The 20,251-nt window shown below is 55.2% G+C and overlaps 2 protein-coding genes across 2 annotated transcripts; one reads left to right on the forward strand and one right to left on the reverse strand.

The window, feature by feature from the left end:
• Positions 1–188: 188 nt before the first annotated feature.
• Positions 189–2,484, forward strand: LOC4327403 (pentatricopeptide repeat-containing protein At5g39980, chloroplastic). Its single transcript, XM_015766880.3, has one exon. The coding sequence runs from the start codon at positions 239–241 to the stop codon at positions 2,234–2,236; it is 1,998 nt and encodes a 665-aa protein (XP_015622366.1). The 5' UTR covers positions 189–238; the 3' UTR covers positions 2,237–2,484.
• Positions 2,485–2,524: 40 nt separating this feature from the next.
• LOC4327404 (uncharacterized) lies at positions 2,525–5,313 on the reverse strand. The gene is made up of 6 exons (XM_015766882.2): positions 4,841–5,313; positions 3,808–3,936; positions 3,599–3,719; positions 3,440–3,521; positions 3,073–3,226; positions 2,525–2,991 (listed from the first exon to the last, which is right to left on the reverse strand). Exons 1-6 carry the CDS (start codon positions 5,156–5,158, stop codon positions 2,857–2,859), a joined length of 939 nt encoding a protein of 312 aa, XP_015622368.1. The 5' UTR covers positions 5,159–5,313; the 3' UTR covers positions 2,525–2,856.
• Between the last annotated feature and the right edge of the window lie 14,938 nt (positions 5,314–20,251).

Genomic DNA, 20,251 nt, shown 5'->3' on the forward strand with positions numbered 1-20,251 from the left:
AGCCGAAGGTACCACCATTGCAGATTTGCAGGCCCATGAAGTTGCACAACGCGGCCCAGCAAGGGCAGTGTACCGTGTACGTCCAGCCCAACAACTCCTATCCATCCGATCTTGAACCAACGTCTCGGATCAGATCTGGTCGCGACACTTCGCTCTGTCACCGGCACGCAAAAATCTCCCTCCCTTCTATCCATTATCCCCGTGCCCCACCACTGGCGCCGCTCACCGGTCACGACCAATGCCGCCGACCGCCGCCGTCGCCGTCGCCGTGGCCGCGGCCACCGCGCTCCCTTCTCCCTCCTCCTCCTCCTCCCACCGCCGCCTCCCCGCCACCGCAAAATCCGTCTGGGTAAACCCCAGCCTCCCGAGCTCCCAGCCCTTCCATCGCCGGAAACCCGCCGAGCCCCAGCACCAGCGCCAGGACCACGTGCCCGACCTCCCCGCGCTCCTCGCGGCCCTCTCCGCCGCGCGCACGGCCTCCGACCTGGCCGCCGCGGTCTCCCCGCACCGCCCCGTCTCCCCGCGCCTCCTCGGCACGCTCCTCTCCCGCCTCCCCGACGCGCGCCGCGGCGTCGCGCTCCTCGACCTCCTCGCGCCAGACCTCCCCGCCTCCGCGCTCCTCATCCCGTACAACCTCCTGCTCCGCTCCGCGTGCCGCGCCGGGATGCTCCGCCTCGCCTCCGGCCTCCTCCTGGAGATGCGGGACAGAGGGGTCGCCCCCGACGCGTTCTCGTACTCCACGCTCCTCGCGGCGCTCACCCGCGCGGGCCACCTCGACCACGCGCTCACCTTCCTGCCGCTCATGGAGGACGACGCCGTAGCGCCCGACCTCGTGCTCTTCTCCAACCTCATCCACCTCGCCCTCCGCGGGGGCGACGCGCCCAAGGCGCTCGCGCTCTTCTCCCGCCTTCGGGGCGCCGCCGGGATCAAGCCCGACCTCAAGGCCTACAACGCCGCCATCGCCGCGTACTGCAAGTCCGACCTGCTCCGGGACGCCAACCGGCTCCTCCTCCACGACATGCCCTCCGACGGCGTCGCGCCCGACGCGGAGTCGTACTCCCCCATCCTCGCCGCGCTGGCGCGCCGCGGGCGGCACCTCGCGGCCGTGTCGCTCTTCACGCACATGCGCGCCGTGGCTCGCGTCAAGCCCGACCTGTCCGTGTTCAACATCGTGCTCAACGCGTACGGGCAGCTCGACCTCGCGCGGGAGGCGGACCGGCTGTTCTGGTCCATGCGCCGTGCTGGTGTCGCCCCGAGCGTGGTCACCTACAACACCATGCTCCGCGTGTACGGCGACGCCGGGCTGTTCGGGGAGGCGGTCCACCTGTTCGGCCTCATGCGTAGCGCCGCCTCCGATGGCAGCGACCGCGGTGGCAGCGTCATCAAGCCGAACGTGGTGACGTACAACACCATGATCGCCATCTACGGCAAGTCGCTGGAGGACGAGAAAGCCGGGAGCCTGGTGCAGGACATGCAGGCCAATGGCATCCAGCCCAATGCCATCACCTACTCAACCATCCTGTCCATATGGGTGAAGGCCGGGAAGCTCGACCGTGCCGGGAAGCTGTTCGAGAAGCTCCGGGAAGCCGGCACGGAGATCGACCCGGTGCTTTACCAGACGATGGTCGTGGCCTACGAGCGTGCCGGGCTTGTTTCACAATCCAAGCGCCTGTTGCATGACCTCAAAGACTCAGAGGACGTCCCCAAGGAGACAGCCATCAAAATCTTGGCGAATGCCGGCCGAGTGGAGGAGGCCGCATGGCTGTTCCGCCGTGCAGCCGACGCCGGCGACGTCAGGGACACATCGGTGTACCGAATGATGATTGACTTGTTCGCAAAGAGCCGGAGGCACCGGAGTGTGATCGAGGTGTTCGACGAAATGAGGAAGGCGGGGTCTTTGCCGGACTCGGAGACGATCGCCATCACGATGAATGCTCATGGTAAGCTGAAGGAGTTCGACAAGGCGGCGGCGCTGTACCGGGCGATGAGGGAGGAAGGATGCGTCTTCTCAGACAGGGTGCACTTCCAGATGGTCAGCCTGCTCGGCGCCCAGAAGGACTTCGACGCGCTGGAGGCACTGCTCGGTGAGCTTAGCGATGACCCGAGCATCGACAAGAGGGAGCTTTACCTTGTGGCTGCCGGCGTGTACGAGAGAGCATGCAAGTTTGATGAGTCGTCACAGATTATCAGCCAGATAAGAAGCCCCAACGCCATTGGTGTCCAGAAGTTCAGATGAGAACCTCCAGTTTCTCTGACGACAAATTCAGGTGTATTGCCAGACAGCAATACACACCATAGTGTCATTGACAATTCAAGGTTGTAACTTGTAAGTGCGCGTGGCCACTGTGGAAGTTCTTTTTCAATTAAATTTTAGACACCAAAGTGTTATCACTGATCGGTGCTGTTTGTTGGGCTTAGGCCTTTGTAAATATAAACATCAGATAACTACATTTATATAAATACATGTTTTTTGGTTGGAGTGAAGTGATGGTACAGTGCCAAGAACATTTCTGATGCTGAACCCTTTGCTGAACGGAACAAGCAGGATGCTGGCAGCATACCAATTAGACTAACTGAACTATCAACAATGAAATTTTACAACAGAAGGTGATATACAACTGGTGTTTAAATGCCCCACTACACAAATACCAATCTAACATTCTGCTAGATTACAATTCCTTTTGTCTTCAGACATGGCAATTCTGTACGAACCTTGACTTGATTTTTATCAGGATCCAGGAAACCTAAACGAATATATAAATAATAATGTACAGGTGCTATCCCCTGAGAACGGACTTATGGCGTGGCAGGCGTTTCAGCCTTCATCAAAACAATTTCATGTAGCGGCTGCAAAATTTACACTGCCTGATCAGTTTGGGGGATGCCATGTTTTTGGAACCATTCAGGCATATGAAATCTTTCGTATAGTGCTGGTCTAACATCTCTCTGGATAGAGAGATGCTTCAGAAGTGGAAATATAACTTCCATGAGCTGAAAACGTTTAAACAAGTCAGAATTAGTAAGTAGTGGAAACTCAAACATGGCTAAAGACTGGTGGCAGTTATCAGCTACCTGATTATCATTATGTTGTCCAGCTGAAAATGGAACACAGGGTATTCCATTCAAAGGTTGCAATATGAAACTGAATGGGTTGTTGTCAACAATGACAACTCTGCAGAAATCTTTTGACACGCAAGAAAGATCTTTGACATGTTCTCTGTATTCCCTGAAATTGTGCATCCCATGGATATCAGAAAGCGCATTGGCCAAACACCAAATAGGTCCTATGCGACATTTCCAGCAAGAAAAAAAGCCACTTAACACATAGCCCTCAACTAATTTGGCACACATCTCAGCAAGCATAGTAATGAATGCAGCAGCACTATGATAATATGGTAAAACACCATGTGTATCCATAGGAAAGTTAACAGTAACTTACGTAGTAACAGTTGATGGACGATATAGACGGAGTTTGAATCTATTATGGACATCTATTCTGTCAACTAAAGGTCTTGCATAACCTGAGAACAAACATGGGCATGTGAGGTGGCGCTAATTGGGTTCAAATGAATGAAGAAAAATAGTAGCAAGCACATACCTTCCAAACCTGCTGTAAAGAGAATAAGATCTGCAAATTCACTAGTTTTCTGCAAGAACTCGTGCAAACCAGGACGTTCAAAAACGGTGACATGATTCACTTTGTTTCTCCCTTCAACATCCTTTACAGTTCACACAAGCAAAAGATCCTTTAGCAGTAGTGATTAAAATCATTACATACAATAAGAGCCAAAAGCACAAGTTCTGTACCTTCTCAGTGGATATGCACTCCATGTCAAAGCAATGTAATCCAGCTTCAACAGCTTGGGTGCGTACAATAGCTGGAAGACTGGATGATTCATATGCAGAAACTAAAGTTTCATCCAAATCAAGCACAACCTGAATAGATAACCCAAATATTTTCAGAAATGGTGAATGAATAACTTATAATTATCATTTCATTTTTCGTTTTATGTAAAACTGTTATCATTTCATCTTTTGTTTTATGTAAAACTGAAAGCTCAACATAAAACCATCCAAGTTCTTCACCCACTAAAACAAAATATGCTAACAGGAAACCCTGCTATGAGCAAATTAGCCAATGTTAATCCCACATGATAATTCATATATAATCACCATATGTATAATCTCATAATTCTGATTCAATTACAGTCATAATGTATCATCACCAAATGCATTATCCCACAACACTGCTCAAATATCTACTCATCTACACATCGATTTCAACGGACGTTCTAAATTACCATCCACAGCTCTGCTAAAGACTGCAGCAATGTATTGTCCCGGTTAAGTACCAACACCAGCACCGTTGCAATTTTGGAATATTAAATCATCATTTCATGAATTATCCAAGCAGTATAATTCAGAGAGACGGATTAACGCCATTGTTGGCTGCTAAACGAGGACTTGATTGGGGATTGCAGGACAACGGATTGCCCATGCTCGTAAGCCAAGAAAACAAAATCATCGCAATTCAAATCCCCACAAAAAAGGTCAGCTTTACAACCCACACAATAATTAGCCCCCAAAACAAATCGAATTGCCTGAATTAAGCCGGAATAACACCCAGCTAACCTCAAATCAATCACTCTACGCATCTACCAAATCCTAAATCTCCCACGAAGACCGGGACATCAAAAATCAGATCAAGAGGCTCCTCCCACATCTACTGTTTCATCCAAATGATGCCCATATCATCCCTAAACTAGCCATTTCCCCCCTTACCAAACTACCGAGGAACCCCATAGCGTCAACGAATCCACTCAAAACCGAATCTTCGTACCGTGAGGCGCTGCAGGGATTCCGGCGGGGGCGTCGGCGCAGGGGCCGTGTCGGCCGGGATCTCGGAGCGGAGCGGCATGAAGGCCACCGACGGCGACTGCTCGGAGTCGGCCGGCCCGGAGAGGAGCGGGTAGCGGAACCCGACGAAGGAGAGGAGCTGGGCGCAGGATGGGGTGCCCCGGAGGATCTGGAGCAGGACCTGGAGGAGGAACCCGATCCACCCCACCACCGCCTGCCACGCCTGCGCCGCCACCTTCCCCCGCTGCTGCTGCTGCGCCGCCGCCGCCGCCGTCGGCGAGTACACCTCCGCCGCCGCCATGATCGCCGCCCGCGGCGAGCTGTCTCCCCGCAACGTGGGGCGGTTGGGAGGCGGGGAGGCGAAGGCGATGGCGGTGGCGAGGCCGGAGAGGCAACCGGAGGAGGGAGGAGGGGGGGAGGAGGACGTGGTGGTCGACTGGTCGTGGTCGTGTGTTTGAGGGGGAGGCCGCGGGTGCCCCGAGTCCGTATTCGTCTACGTGTGCGTGTGTGTGTTGGCGCTTCGTTTGCCCGTGTCCGTGTGGACTTAGCGGAGTTACAGGAGTAGATTTAGCGGGCCCAGTTGTCAGTGAGAGGCTCGGCTCGTCTGGCGAGCTGCCGGGAGTGTGATTATACTTACGTGCACACGAAGTTTTCTCCTAAATTTGTCTAGAAAGAACATGCAAACCGCTCACACTCACACCCATGTGATGCGGACACCCACACCCTATCTCTATATGCCCTCTGGAAGACTAATATGATATATCTCGCCTACCAGGCTACCTCTATATGCCCTCTGGAAGACTAATCTGATATATCTCGCCTACCAGGCTACCTCTAAAAAATAATTAGACATAAATACAAACGTCTGTGTCAAGTTTAGTACGAATTTACTATTAGACTAATTTCTCACAAAGAATTTAATCATAGGTCCTGTTTAGTTCACATCAAACTTCTCCCAAACTCCCAATTTTCCATCACATCCAAAACTTTCCTACTCACATAAACTCCCAACTTTTTTCCCAAAATAACAACTTTCCCTGAACTTCTCCTCAATTTCAGAAACTAAACACAGCCATAATCGTAATAAGTTAAGCTAAACTCACTTCATGTGTTTCTCCATCTCCTGTGTATCATCTACTCCCTCCGTCAAAAAAAACTAAATTAATTGGGGATGCGACATTGCCTAGTACAACGAATCGTTGGATATCTAATGTTCTATTCCTAACTGGATTGGGTTTTATGGAACGGACGAGTACATACTACTTGTGTATGTATTTTCCTGCTTGCGTATGTGTTTATCCTATCTGGTTTGATTTTGACAAAGTATCAATCGAGGAACAGTAACGTTGACATATTATTATACTTGAGTACATGTTAACGAATTCAATCATGCGAATTGATTTTTCCAGGAACGCATGTGTTTTTGTTGTTGTACAATTTGTTACTGTAATCTTGAGTAAGGCATGGATTTCTTATACAGGGCAAAACTGAGTGAACGATTAGAATATGATTAATTAAATATTAGCTTAAAATATTTTTCTTATTTTTTAAGAAAGCGTACCTTTAATAGTTTGAACGTATGTGCGAAAAAAATGAGGGAATGGAGGTTGAAAAAATTAAGAGAAAAACACAGCCTAATTGTATACACTTGGAAAATTATAAATGGAACAGTTATAACCTACATTTGCGCATATAATTAGAAAAATATAAATGGAACATGTGCATGCTATCTAAAATAGCGGTCATATTGCTTTCAGAAAAATGTCCCAGAAATATTGCTTCGAGAAAACTAAACCAATACATTTATGTAGTACTAGCAAAATGGTTGGTTAGACATAATGAGTTCTGTAACTTACGAAAATGCAATCAAATATTTTTCTTAGCTAGTGTACACAGAGTATTTCCTCGCCTCACAAAAAAAAATCATTTCCTCCTAAAGATGCCATGCCTTGCATTGCACCAAAGGCATGCTTTGCTATTATTTCTTTCTTGTTGATTATACCTAAGCAAAGCAGGGCCCCTTTGATCTTTTTTAGCTATAGGGGCAACGGAAAAACAAGTGGGACATGCTCCATGAATATCGTTTGGTAAAAGACACCTAACCAAAGCAGGACAAGGAGAGTACAATAAAAGGGGCCTTATCTTGTTCAGTTGAAAAATAATTACCATCACGTGTTGATTAAAGTTTTTTTAAAGAAAAAAGCCTGAGAAATGGCCTCTCTAGGACTGAATATTGTCACTTGCTGTCATTTAGGGCTTGTTTAGTTCACGAAATAAAATTTTTTAGGTGTCACATAGGATATTTTACCGGATGTCGGAAGGGGTTTTTAGACACAAATAAAAAACTAATTTCATAACTCACCTAGAAACCGCGAGATGAATCTTTTGAGCCTAATTAATCCGTCATTAGCACATGTGGGTTACTGTAGCATTTATGGCTAATCATGGACTAATTAGGCTCAAAAGATTCGTCTCGTGATTTCCCCCATAACTGTGCAATTAGTTTTTCTTTTAATCTATATTTAATACTTCATGTATATGTCCAAAGATTCGATGTGATGTTTTTAGAAAAACTTTTGGGGATCTAAACGGGGCTTAGCTTAAAGTTACTGTGGCCATGGTGTGTAGTAGGAGTACTAGTTGTTTTCAGATGAAACATGCTGCTGATTAGAGCATGCATTCTCTGAAATCTGTATAGTCAGCGAGTCAGGTACTCAGGTTACTATACAGATGATACAGTTCTGAAGTTTTCACCCATGAAGTTTTGAACGGCAGAAGTTTCTTGAGGGTAAAAAAAACGAGTTAAGGCTTGCATGTGTTTTTTTTTTTTTGAAACCAGGCTTGCATGTGTTTTATGAGTTCTGAATGTCTTCACTATGGTCCCTCAACTCATTAGTTTTTGTCCTGTTCATTGTTCACATATGCTTGTCATCTTTCATCCCTCTTTATTGCAGTGGTCAATAACTGAACTTGCCATCAATGAATAAACCCAATGTTACCTTACCTACGACAAAAAATGAAATTCTGTGACACCGAAAATACTCATCATGGAGAGGTTGTTGGTAGCTCTGAAGCTGTCCAGGTGAACGAATTGAATGGATTAATTTAATTTTAGTGCGGAGACTCTCCCAAATTTCTAATAGCACAAACTGATTCATTCGTTTTAGTAAATTCTTTGCTGAGAAAGCGTCTTCTGCTTGGCTACGCTTACCGGCCACTCGTAGCTAGCTGTCTGGCTGCTTTGTAATTGGAACATATCAATACTGTTTTGATGTCACACCATGGATGAGTCCAAAATTTTATCAGGATGTGCTTCTATGCTGTTCATTGGTTGCACCATCGTCTGTTTCGTGCTGGAACACGAATATGCGGAGCGTTGCGAGCAACTTAGGATTTAACTAATAGTTTATTGATTTTCTTTAAGATTTACTTGATGTTTTAAGATATTTAACCTATATTTGAAGATAAGTTTAGAGCTCAAGCCCTTGGTATTATAGGCCTACCTCCGCCTTTGATTGCAACATTGGATTATACCATAAACTTAGAATAAAAATGAAAATGACCATTAGCTTTTCAGGCTTATCTATACTACTTCATCCGTTTTATATTACAAGTCGTTTAACTTTTTTAGTGTTAAGTTTGATCAAATTTATAGAAAAATTTAGCAACATCTAACATATCAATTTAGTTTCATTGAATCTAATATTGAATATATTTTGATAGTATATTTGTTTTGTGTCGAATATAGTACTATATTTTTCTATAAACTTGATCAAATTTAAATAAGTTTGACTAGAAAAAAGTCAAATAACTTATTAGAGTAGACAAATTATATTTAGCACCATATTCATGCCCAGGAATTATACTACTCCATCCGTCCCATAATATAAAATATTTTGACTTTTTATTTACACTGTTTGATCACTCGTCTTATTAAAAAAATTTGTGCAAATATAAAAAATGAAAAGTTGTGCTTAAAGTACTTTGAATAATAAAGTAAGTCACAAATAAAATAAATAATAATTTCAATTTTTTTTTGAATAAGATGAATGGTCAAACAGTGTAAGAAAAAAAATCAAAATCCCTTATATTATGGGATGGGAGAGTACTAACAAGCTGGAGCACTGCACAAATTACTGTTTTCATGGGGTCCTGGCAGTAGAATTTTGCTTGTTTTTGTCATTTTCGTTGTTATTAGCTCGTACTGCCTCTAATTATAGACATGCTAAAAGCATGAAAAGATGCTCTACTTGTTTAAGTTTAACTTGGTTGTCTTTTCAGATTCCTTGGATCTGAAAGTAGGCAACAGAGAGGTGAAGAAAAGGGGTGACAAACTGAGGTGGCTTGCTATGGCAGATCAGGACCAACTAGTCCTAATCCCCAAGAGAGGCAGTGGTTTTGAGCACCTTTTCAACGCAGATGTAGATTAAAGATTTTGCCACCAGCTCTTTGGTAGCATTATTTTCTTCAAGTAGGGAATTAATCAAACTAATGTGAGCGGAGAGAGTAGGGCAGTCTTCGGCTGAGTTCATTTCAGCAACATAAAACAACAATTTTATCGTTCTTCGTTGGCACATTTTATGAATTTATAAATAGTATGTTTTGTAAACAAAAATTATATATAAAAGTTTTTTATGTTCAAAATCAAATAAACTCTCTTTTGAATTTATAATTGACGGAGCGTGGGGCTCCTCACCGGGAGACCGCGCGGGCCCCCCTTTGCCGGTTCGGCCAGGGGCGCTAGGTGAGGTTCTAAGCCCTCGATCTGTGGAATGTTTCGCGAGAGAGCAAATGCGCAAGACACGGGCGATGTAGACAGGTTCGGGCCGCTGAGAAGCGTAATACCCTACTCCTGTGTTCTGGTGGATCTGTGTATGAAGGAGTTACAAATAGCTGGAGAGCAAGAGAGTTCAAACTCTAAAGACCCTCTTCCTCTTTCTCTCCTCTCCGAGCTCCGGTGTTTTTCCCCCCCTCTTCTCTCTTTTTTCTCTTAAGTGGGCAAGGTCCTCCTTTTATATCTCAAGGGGATACCACATGCACCACTTCTACCTACTCTTCTTTTGGGTGGGGACTCACCTTATCTTCCAAAAAAAAGTGGCTTGCGCCTTCGCCTAGAAGCTAAATCACAGCTTGTCTTTGAGTGAGGCCCAGCGTCATCACTCGCCTGACACCGGGGATCTCCCTGTTACTCCCTCATTAATGGGCGGAGATTTGCCATGGCTGCTGTCCGAATGACCCTCCGATGGGATGGGCCATACCTACCTCCACTCCGCCGGAAGCAGGCGCAACGTGGGAGCACGGTTGTCTGCCGATGACGTGACCGGCGTCAGACCAGTCACAAACCGGTCATTCTTGTCTACCACGCGTCAGTTTAGCATGCCACACGTCAGCCCTTCTTCATAAAATGACTTCCTTGTAATGGTTGCGATGAAGCCTGGTATGAATCTAGCCGGGACTGACGTGCTAACTCCAGGAGTTAGCATGCCGGCTCCGGCTAGGGACGAGTGCCTAGAGGCTCTCATTATTCCGACGGGACGGGGCGAGGCGTGCGAAAGGCCGCCTGTTGCCACCTAACCCGCGATCTGACCGGTCTGTGACCGGTCACACACTATGACCTGTCACGGACCGAACGAGTGTGCTGCGCTGCATTAAATGCGGCGTGGGGCGCTCGTCCAACCCGCAATAAACGCGGTTAGGTGAGCGCCGCTGTGCTCACCTAACCCACACACGTGGCGCCAAACCCGCAGGGGGTCGGGGCGCCCCAGCCCTCGGGGCCGAAACGGGAGCGGCCCAACCCCTCGGGGAGACAGAGGGAGGGGCGGCCACATCACCCTCGGGCCCGACCCCCCCGAGGGGGTCAGGCCACGTGGGTGACCGCAGCTGCCCCAAACCTCTAGTCAAGATACCCCCGGTCCCATGTCACCGACAGTAGCCCCCGGCGTTATGCCAGGGCGATCGCCCTCCTCGAGGAAAGCGCTCGGGCGTGACGCCACTCCTTAGGCCTGGTGACAGGCGGGGCCGGTCTCTACAGGCGGGCAGGAATCCAGTGGTGCGCGCATCGGCAAGGGAAAACCGACCGACAATAATGAGCGGCTTTCTTCAAGACCGCTACATTACTTGAGCAGCGCGCGAATCGGGACGAGCCGGTTCGTTTCGCCTGGAGATGTGATGATGGTGCATCGGTCGGCGCGCACGATATGTCCCATCTCGACTGCCACGGCCGCACATCCGCCTCGTGCACCGCAAACGGGCGAGCGGGATTAGTGGAGGAGTGGGCGTGAGAAACGAGGGGGCGAGATAGTGGGCCCGGGAAGCGAGGAGCCGGGCATAGCGTTGGCAAGGGTATAAAGACGCCGAGGAAGAGACTCGTTTCCTTCCTCTCGCCATTATTCCCCTTGCCTTCGCCGCTTGCGCTCTAACTTCTCGTTTCCTGTGCCCTACCCTCGCCACACTCACTCGCTCTCAAGCCCCTCCTCCGCTGGCGTCATGGCACGGGGCTCCGCACCGCTCGACGGTAGCATGCTGCCGCCTTCTCGCATCGTGAGCGAGAGGCAGGCCGGGCTGCCGCGCCGATTCATGCCGGAATCTGCCACCGGCCGGGAGGTGGTCGCGCTGGGTGAGGGACGCCCGGCGCCACACTACCCGGGGCGGTCCGTATTCTTCCTTTCCTTTGCAATGGCAGGGCTGGTCCCGCCATTCTCTTCTTTCTTCATGGATGTTCTGGAGCTTTATGATCTCCAGATGGCGCACCTCACCCCCAACGCGGTAATGACGTTGGCCATCTTCGCGCACCTGTGCGAGATGTTCATCGGGGTGCGCCCATCTCTCCGGCTGTTCCGATGGTTCTTCACCGTACAGCCGGTGTCGCCACCGTCGGTAGTCGGTGGCTGCTACTTCCAGCCGCGGGGGCCGGTGCTGAACCGCTACATTCCCTGCGTCCTTCGCAAGAAGTGGGACGACTGGAAGAGCGACTGGTTCTACACCCCTCTCGCCGACGAAGCGCGCCTCCGACTTCCGAACCAGCCCCCGGCGCAGGCCTCCAGCTGGCGGGCGCCGGTAGATCTGGGAGACGGCTACGACGCCGTTCTTGACCGCCTGGCTGGTCTGCGATCCCAGGGGCTCACGGGGACCATGGTGTACGGCGATTACCTTCATCGCCGGATCGCGCCACTCCAGCGGCGCGCCCGGGGCGCCTGGGAGTACACCGGGTCCGAGGACTACATGAGGACCCACCAGGGGGTCAAATGGGACTGGGTCCCTGAAGACTTCAAGATGGTGATCCAACGGGTGCTGAATCTCAGCTCCGTGGAGGCATCCCTCATCCCCCAAGGTGTCCTCCCCCTCTGCAGCGATCCAGAGCGCGCCAACATCCTGACCATCATGCAGGCGGTCGGGGCGTCAGGGGAGCGGGCTCCTCGAGGCCACGATGGCGCGGGCGGGAGCCGCAGGGGGGAACAATCTACCCCGAGAGGGGGTCGTGCTTCTGGGCCCCGTGACGGGGGCCCGGGGGGCAGCCGCCCTGCCGACGCCCGGGGGAAGAGGAAACAGGAGGATACCCCCTCCCCATCTCCTCCCCGAGGGGGCGGGGCGGTGCGTGCCAGCAGCAGGCGCCCGGAGGGTGCTGTGCCGACGTCGCAGCCCGAGGAGGAGCGAAAAAAGAAGCGGCTCCGCAAGATGGGGGGGACCGAACCATGCCGGGGAAACCTCATCTCCCCCCCCAAGGTGGTCGTTTAGCCGACCTCCTCGCAGGTTCGTCCCCGCGCCCACTGCGGCCGTATTCATTCTCCCATCTCCCAAGGCAAGTTTTCACTCACCCGTTTTTCGTCTTCTGGTTTTTCTTCTGCCTCAGCGAGATCCCGTCGCGCCCTTCCCGCCATTCCAAGTCCGGCCGGTCTGAGGTCGAGGAGACGGCGACCGCGGAGGCCCGGAGGCGGGAAGCTGACCGGCGAGAAGCCGCAGACCGCCTCCGGGAAGCCGAAGAAGCTGCCCAGGAGGCCGTCCGGGCTCGCCAGGCTGAGGAAGCCGCTTGGGAGGAGGCCAGACTCCGCCGGGCCGAGGAGTCCGTCCGGGAGACGGAGGCGGCGCGCACACGCCGGGCGGCCTGCCAAGCCCCCGACCCGACTCCGCCCGAGGCGACAACGACTTCCGAGGCCACCCACGACGAGGCCGCGGGCGCGCCGCTCGGGCCCGACCCCTCTGGCGACGTTCGGGACGAGCCCGCGTCGGGGGACGCCCCCGAGTTCGGCACGTCGATCGGCGGGCCGAGCCGCGCGGCGCCCACACCGAGGCGGCTCTCCCCTCTGCCTTCCGCTGCCCCACTGAGCGCAGAGCCCCTCCTGCAGGCCTTGGCCGCTGCGAACACCATGGTGTTGGACGGGTTAAGCGCCCAGATGGAAGTCCTGCAGGCAGAGCGGGCGGAGGTCGATGCGGCGTGGGCGCGCGTCGAAGAGGGACGGCGCTCGGTGGAAGCCATGGTGGAGGCGGGCCGCAAGGCACACCGCCGGCACGCCTCCGAGCTCGAGGCCCGTCGTAGGGACCTGGCGGAGATCGCCAGGGAGGTGGAGGAGGAGCGGGAGACTGCCCTCATCGCCACCGCCGTGTTCAACGCGGCGCAGGACGACCTCTGCCTCCAATACGGGAGCCGGGCGGCGGAGCTAGAGAAGAAGCTCGACGCGTCCCGGCAGCGCGAAGAGGCCCTTGAGGCTCGCGCCACGGTGCTGGAGGAGCGCGCCCGCGCCCTGGACACGAAGGAGAGGGAACTGGCGGGTCGCGAGGCCGCCGTCGCCATCCGGGAGGCAACGCTGGCGGCGCACGAGGCCGCCTGCGCCGAAGAGGAGTCCGCACTCCGCCTCCGTGAGGACGAGCTCACTGAGTGGGAGCGAGCTCTCGAGGAGGCCGAGGCCGCGGCGCAGCGGCGGGAGGAGCAGGCGCGCCTCAATCTGGAAGGCGCCCGCGCAGAGAGGGCCGCACTGGATCAGCGGGCTGCTGAATTCGAGGCGCGGGTGAAGGAGCTGGACGCGAGAGCGCGCAGCGGCGGGGCGGCCGCGGGCGACGGCGACCTAGCCGCCCGCCTCGCAGCCGCCGAACACACCATCGCCGAGCTGCAGGGCGCGCTGGACTCGTCCGCCGGGGAGGTCGAAGCCCTCCGCTTGGCGGGCGAGGTAGGGCCCGGCATGCTTCGGGACGCCGTCTCCCGTCTAGACCGTGCCGGGCGGCAGGCGGGCCTCTGGGGCGGGCGGACCGCGAAATACGCCGCCAACCAGGGGGGCCTCGCCCAGCGCCTCTCAGAGATGGCCGGGACCCTCCAGCGGCTCCCCGAGGAGCTCGAGGAGACGATCAAGTCATCCTCGAGGGACCTCGCAGGGGGGGCGGTGGAGCTCGTACTGGCAAGCTACCAGGCTAGGGACCCTGACTTCTCCCCGTGGGCAGCGCTGGACGAGTTCCCTCTTGGAACCGAGGATGGCGCGCGCGCGCAGGTCCGGGACGCCGCCGACCACATCGTCCACAGCTTCGAGGGTACGGCCCCTCGGCTCGCGTTCGCCCTCGACTCCGACGAGGAGGGCGGTGACGGTGGTGCGGACGTCAGCGACGATGAGGCCGGCGACCCGGGCGCGTCGGCGTGAGCCCCCAGGCCCCCGCCAATCTTAAATAGCTTTTTCTTTCTTCTTCTGAGGCCTTCGGGCCCCCTTCTTGTATAAACTAATTTAATCTGCAATCAAATAAAGAGGAAATTTTTGTGTCAATTTCATTTGTTGTGTGTATGAGACGAGGATGGTCTGTGCCACGGTCCTTCTGTGTCTCTGTGTCTTAGCTTAAACAAGGGCTCGTGCCTAGGTCCTAGCCTCAAATGGCGCGGGTCGGGGCTAGTGCCTGGGGAGATCCACGTGTCGAGACTGGCCAGGCCGGGAATGTGGTGACCGAGGGTTATGGATGACCCGATTGTGGGCCTTTGCCGATTCCCCCCCGGAGTTCACCACGCCCCGGGGCACGGCTCGGTTCTGGGCCCCTTTTGGCGATTTTAGCCGGCCCGGGCCACCGAGGGCAGGATCGAGCACGAGCGTGCTAATTCAAGCCAAGATTCTTCGAAAGGAAACAATGGCACAGACACAGTCCTTAGGAAATCGAAAATGCTTTTATTGAAATACGGAAGAGAAAAAAATATAAGTTTATGCATGTGGTAGCCCCCGGCCAACCCTGCACGCCTGGGGGGGCGCGGGGTTGGCCCGAGCCCGAGACCTGACACCCGACCCCCACTAGGGGTAGAAGCGACGAAGGTGTTCGATGTTCCACGGATTAGGCAGCTCTGTGCCGTCGCCCGTGGCCAGCCGAACGGAGCCCGGCCGGGGGACGCCGATCACTCGATACGGACCCTCCCATATTGGTGAGAGCTTGCTCAGTCCAGCACGCGTTTGGACACGGCGTAGGACGAGGTCGTCGACGCAGAGTGATCGGGCCCGGACGTGGCGCTGATGGTAGCGCCGCAGGCTCTGCTGGTAGCGCGCGGCTCGGAGGGCCGCGCGCCGCCTTCGCTCTTCCAAGTAGTCGAGGTCATCTCTGCGAAGCTGATCTTGATCAGCCTCGCAGTACATGGTGGCCCGAGGGGACCTCAGGGTGAGCTCGGATGGGAGAACCGCCTCCGCGCCGTAGACGAGGAAGAAAGGCGTTTCCCCGGTTGCTCGGCTTGGCGTGGTTCGGTTTGCCCAGAGCACCGCTGGCAACTCCTCGATCCACGAGTCGCCGTGCTTCTTGAGGATGTTGAAGGTTTTGGTTTTGAGGCCCTTGAGGATTTCTGCGTTGGCGCGCTCCACTTGGCCATTGCTTCTGGGGTGGGCGGGAGAGGCGAAGCAGAGCTTGATGCCCATATCTTCGCAGTAGTCACCGAAGAGTTCACTAGTGAACTGGGTGCCGTTATCCGTAATGATACGATTAGGCACCCCAAACCGAGCAGTGATGCCCCTGATGAATTTAAGCGCGGAGTGCTTATCGATCTTGATGACTGGGTAAGCCTCGGGCCACTTAATGAACTTGTCGACAGCGACATACAGATACTCGAACCCGCCCGGGGCCCGCCTAAACGGACCCAGGATATCGAGCCCCCAGACAGCAAACGGCCATGAAAGAGGTATGGTCTGCAGGGCCTGGGCCGGCTGATGGGTTTGCTTGGCGTGGAACTGGCACGCCCTGCACCGCCGGACCAGGTCAACCGCATCGTTGAGAGCCGTCGGCCAATAGAAACCCTGGCGAAAGGCCTTGCCAACCAAGGTGCGTGAGGCGGAGTGGGCTCCGCACTCGCCTTCATGGATATCGGCAAGAAGCTCGACGCCTTGTTTCCGAGGAATGCACTTCAGGAGGACTCTGTTAGCCGTGCACCGATAGAGGGTCCCTTCCACCAGCACGTAGCGCTTGGAGATGCGCTGGACGCGTTCACTCCCTTCGCGGTCCTCGGGTAGAGTCTTATCTGTGAGGTATGCCTGGATCTCAGCGATCCAAGCAACCAATCTAAGGGAGCTGGGAGCGCTCCCCTCGGGTCCCGAGGCCTGGACTCCGACGGGCCTCAGGGGCCGTTCAGGCGCGTCCGTCTCCCCTAGGGGGTCGGGCCGCGCCGACGGCTGGGCAAGCCTTTCTTCAAAGGCGCCCGGTGGGGTCTGGGCTTGCGAGGAAGCGAGCCTCGAGAGTTCGTCGGCGACCGCGTTATCCCGTCTAGGCACGTGCCGAAGCTCTATCCCATCAAAATGGCGCTCCATACGCCGCACTTGGCGCACGTAAGCGTCCATCTGCGGGTCAGAGCACCGGTACTCCTTACAGACCTAGTTAACGACCAGCTGGGAGTCGCCTAACACCAGGAGGCGGCGGATCCCCAGTCCAGCTGCCACCCTGAGTCCCGCAAGGAGTCCCTCGTACTCCGCCATATTATTGATCGCCCGAAAGTCGAGGCGAACCAGATATCTGAGGACGTCTCCGTTTGGCGAGGTCAACGTGACCCCCGCACCGGCGCCCTGAAGAGATAGGGAGCCGTCGAACTGCATCACCCAGTAGGCGGTGTGAGGCAGCTACGAGGGGCCCGAGCTGGCCTCGGGGACGGAGATGGGCTCAGGGGCCGGGGTCCACTCTGCCACAAAGTCGGCGAGGGCCTGACTCTTGATCGCGTGGCGTGGTTCAAAGTGCAAATCGAACTCAGAGAGTTCGATTGCCCATTTCACCACCCATCCAGTACCCTCTCGGTTATGCAAGATTTGGCCGAAGGGGTAAGACGTAACCACCGTGACCCGATGCGCCTGAAAATAATGGCGCAACTTCCTCGAAGCCATCAGAATAGCGTAAAGCATCTTCTGGGCCTGAGGGTATCGGGTCTTAGCGTCCCGGAGGGCCTCGCTAACGAAGCAGACGGGCCGCTGCACCTTTCGGCGGGGCCGATCTTCTTCGCTAGGGGCCACATCTCCAGGGCGCTCTTCGTCCGAGAGGCCGCGCGGGGCGCACTCGGCTTCTGTGCCGACGACCTCGGGGTCGGAGGGCGACAGGCGCGGCCTTCCCGCAGTGGCCCCGGGGCCATCCTGGGGGTCGGGGGTGCCTGGCACCGTCGGACAAGCGGGCGGAGGGCCAACTCCGGCCGTCGGGGGCCTCGGGCCGCCGTTCGACTCGGGGGCCTCTCCTCCCTGCTCTCTCCCGGGTCGAGTCGACACAGGGTGGGGATGCGCGGAGTGAGGGTTGTCCTCGTCGCGCTCCAAGACCAACGCCGCGCTGACCACCTGCGGGGTTGCCGCTAGGTAAAGTAGCAGCGGCTCATCTGGCTCCGGGGCGACCAGGACTGGGGGAGAACTGAGGTACGCCTTCAACTGAGTGAAGGCCCGCTCAGCCTCCTCCGTCCAGATAAACGGCCCGGAGCGTTTGAGGAGCTTAAATAGGGGTAGCGCCTTCTCTCCCAGCCTCGATATGAACCGACTTAGGGCGGCCATGCAGCCGGTGACGCATTGCACATCCCTAAGCTTGCTGGGGGGCGCATCCGCTCTATAGCTCGTATCTTCTCGGGGTTGGCCTCGATGCCTCGGGCAGAGACCAAGAACCCGAGAAGCTTGCCCGCAGGCACACCGAACACGCACTTGTCGGGGTTCAGTTTTATGCGGGCGGAGCGGAGACTTTCGAAAGTTTCCGCTAGATCCGAGAGTAAGGTCTCTTGGTTGCGCGTCTTCACAACCAAGTCATCAACATAGGCCTCAACATTACGTCCTATTTGGCTACCCAAAGAAATTCGAGTAGTACGCTGAAAAGTAGGACCTGCATTCTTTAACCCGAAAGGCATTGTCGTATAACAATAAGTTCCTATGGGGGTAATGAAAGCAGTTTTTTCCTCATCCTCCCTAGCGATGCGAATCTGATGATAACCAGAGTATGCATCTAGAAAACACAAAAGGTCGCACCCCGCGGTGGAGTCGACAATCTGATCTATGCGTGGCAGGGGGTAAGGGTCCTTAGGACATGCCTTGTTAAGGTCGGTGTAGTCGATGCACATCCGAAGCTTGCCGTTCGCCTTGGGAACGACGACCGGGTTCACCAGCCACTCCGGATGGATAACCTCTCGGATGAATCCGGCCTCCAGAAGTCGCGCCACCTCCTCGCGGATGAAGGCTTGACGTTCCGGGGCCTGCCGCCGCACTTTCTGCCGGACCGGCCTTGCGCCCGGCCGCACGGCGAGACGGTGCTCAATCACCTCCCTGGGGACCCCGGGCATGTCCGCCGGTCTCCAGGCGAAGACGTCGGCGTTTGCCCGCAGGAAGGAGACGAGCGCGTCTTCCTATTTGCCGTCCAGAAGACCACCGATTCGTGTGGTCTTGGACGGGCCGTCGCCCAGGGCAACCTTCTTGACCGGGACCTCGTCGCACGTGATCATCCGCTGCCTCGGGGCGGCTGGGATGGAGGTGCTGAGCCTCTCGTTGCCACCCTCGGGCTTGGACGCGGCGGCGAGGTGGTCCGCGCGCTGCTCCATACAAGCAAGCGCGACTTTGAGGTCGCCATGGACAGAGATGGGGCCACCGGGGCCCGGCATCTTCATCTGGAGGTAGGCGTAGTGGACCGCCGCCATGAACTTCACCAACGCGGGCCTCCCCAGGACCGCGTTGTAGGGCAGACTGAGGTCCGCCACATCGAAGTTCACCCGCTCCGTGCGGAAGTTGGCGGATCCACCGAAGGTGACCGGGAGGTCGATATGACCTAGCGGCCAAGTGTGCCCCGGCGTCACACCGATAATCGGCTGGGACGGCCGAAGCACCATCCCCGGGGCCTTGATGGTGTCAAAGGCTGCGGGGGAAAGGATGTTGAGGGCTGCACCCCCGTCTATGAGGACACGCCCCAACTTTACGTTGCAAACGGTGGGGGAAACCACCATCGCGATCTGTCCTCCCCGGGCAACGCACGGCGGGTGGTCGGTCTGGTCGAAGGTGAGGGCAACCTCCGACCACCGCGTCGCCTCATGGGTAGGGGCCGCGGCCAGAAGCTCTCGCTTCATGGCCTTGAGGCTCCGACGAGAAGCGTGAGCGCACGCTCCCCCATCGACGGTGGCGATGGTGGCCCCAGGCTCCTGGAACCCTAGGTCATCGTCGCCATCGTCGATGTCCTCAGCGGGGGCCTTTTGCTTGGCCTCACTTCGCCGGTTGCCGGAGGGAGCCGCCGGGGCCTTGCCCTCACGGCGCTCCTGCCTCCTCTCCTCCTCCCACTTCCTCGTCCGCTCAGCCAAACTTTTGACCGCGCGGCAGTCCGCGAGGTCGTGGAGGGAGGTGTTGTGCACGGTGCACCACTTGCCGGTCGGGCGCTCCCTGCTGGGAGCGCCAGCCTCCTTCTTTTTGTTGCTCGCAGGCCTCCCCTTTCGGGTGGCCCGCGAAGCGCCCTCGACGGCGAGGACGTGACCCTCGTCGTCGGAATGGGCCGACCTCTTTTTCCTCCTCCTGTCCCGCCGCTCTGACCGAGCAGCGGATCCGGGGGCGGCCGAAGCTGCCACACCGGAACCGGTGGAGTTCCAGGTCCAGGCCTCCTCCTTGCGAGCCACACGGTCCGCGAGCTGAAAAAGCTCCGCGGTGGTCTGGGGCTCCTTGGAGGCGATCTTTTCGAGCATGCGGTTGTGCCGCACGCCCCGCCTGAACGCGTAGATTACCGCGTGTGCAGGGATGCATGGTATGGTGTTGCGGACTTGACAGAACCGCTGAATGTACGAGCGAAGAGACTCATCGTCCCTTCGCTGTACCGCATGCAAGTCCGCTTCTTCACCTGGGCGTGGATATGTGCCTTGGAAGTTCATGGTGAACTGCTGGCACAAATCCTCCCAAGAGTGGACCGTCGCGGGCGGCAAGTTCATTAGCCAACCCCGCGCCTGTCCCTTCAGGTCCATGGGGAAGAAATTCGCCAT

This window comes from Oryza sativa, chromosome 1 (genome assembly GCF_034140825.1).
Source record: "Oryza sativa Japonica Group chromosome 1, ASM3414082v1".
Classification (NCBI taxonomy): domain Eukaryota; kingdom Viridiplantae; phylum Streptophyta; class Magnoliopsida; order Poales; family Poaceae; genus Oryza; species Oryza sativa.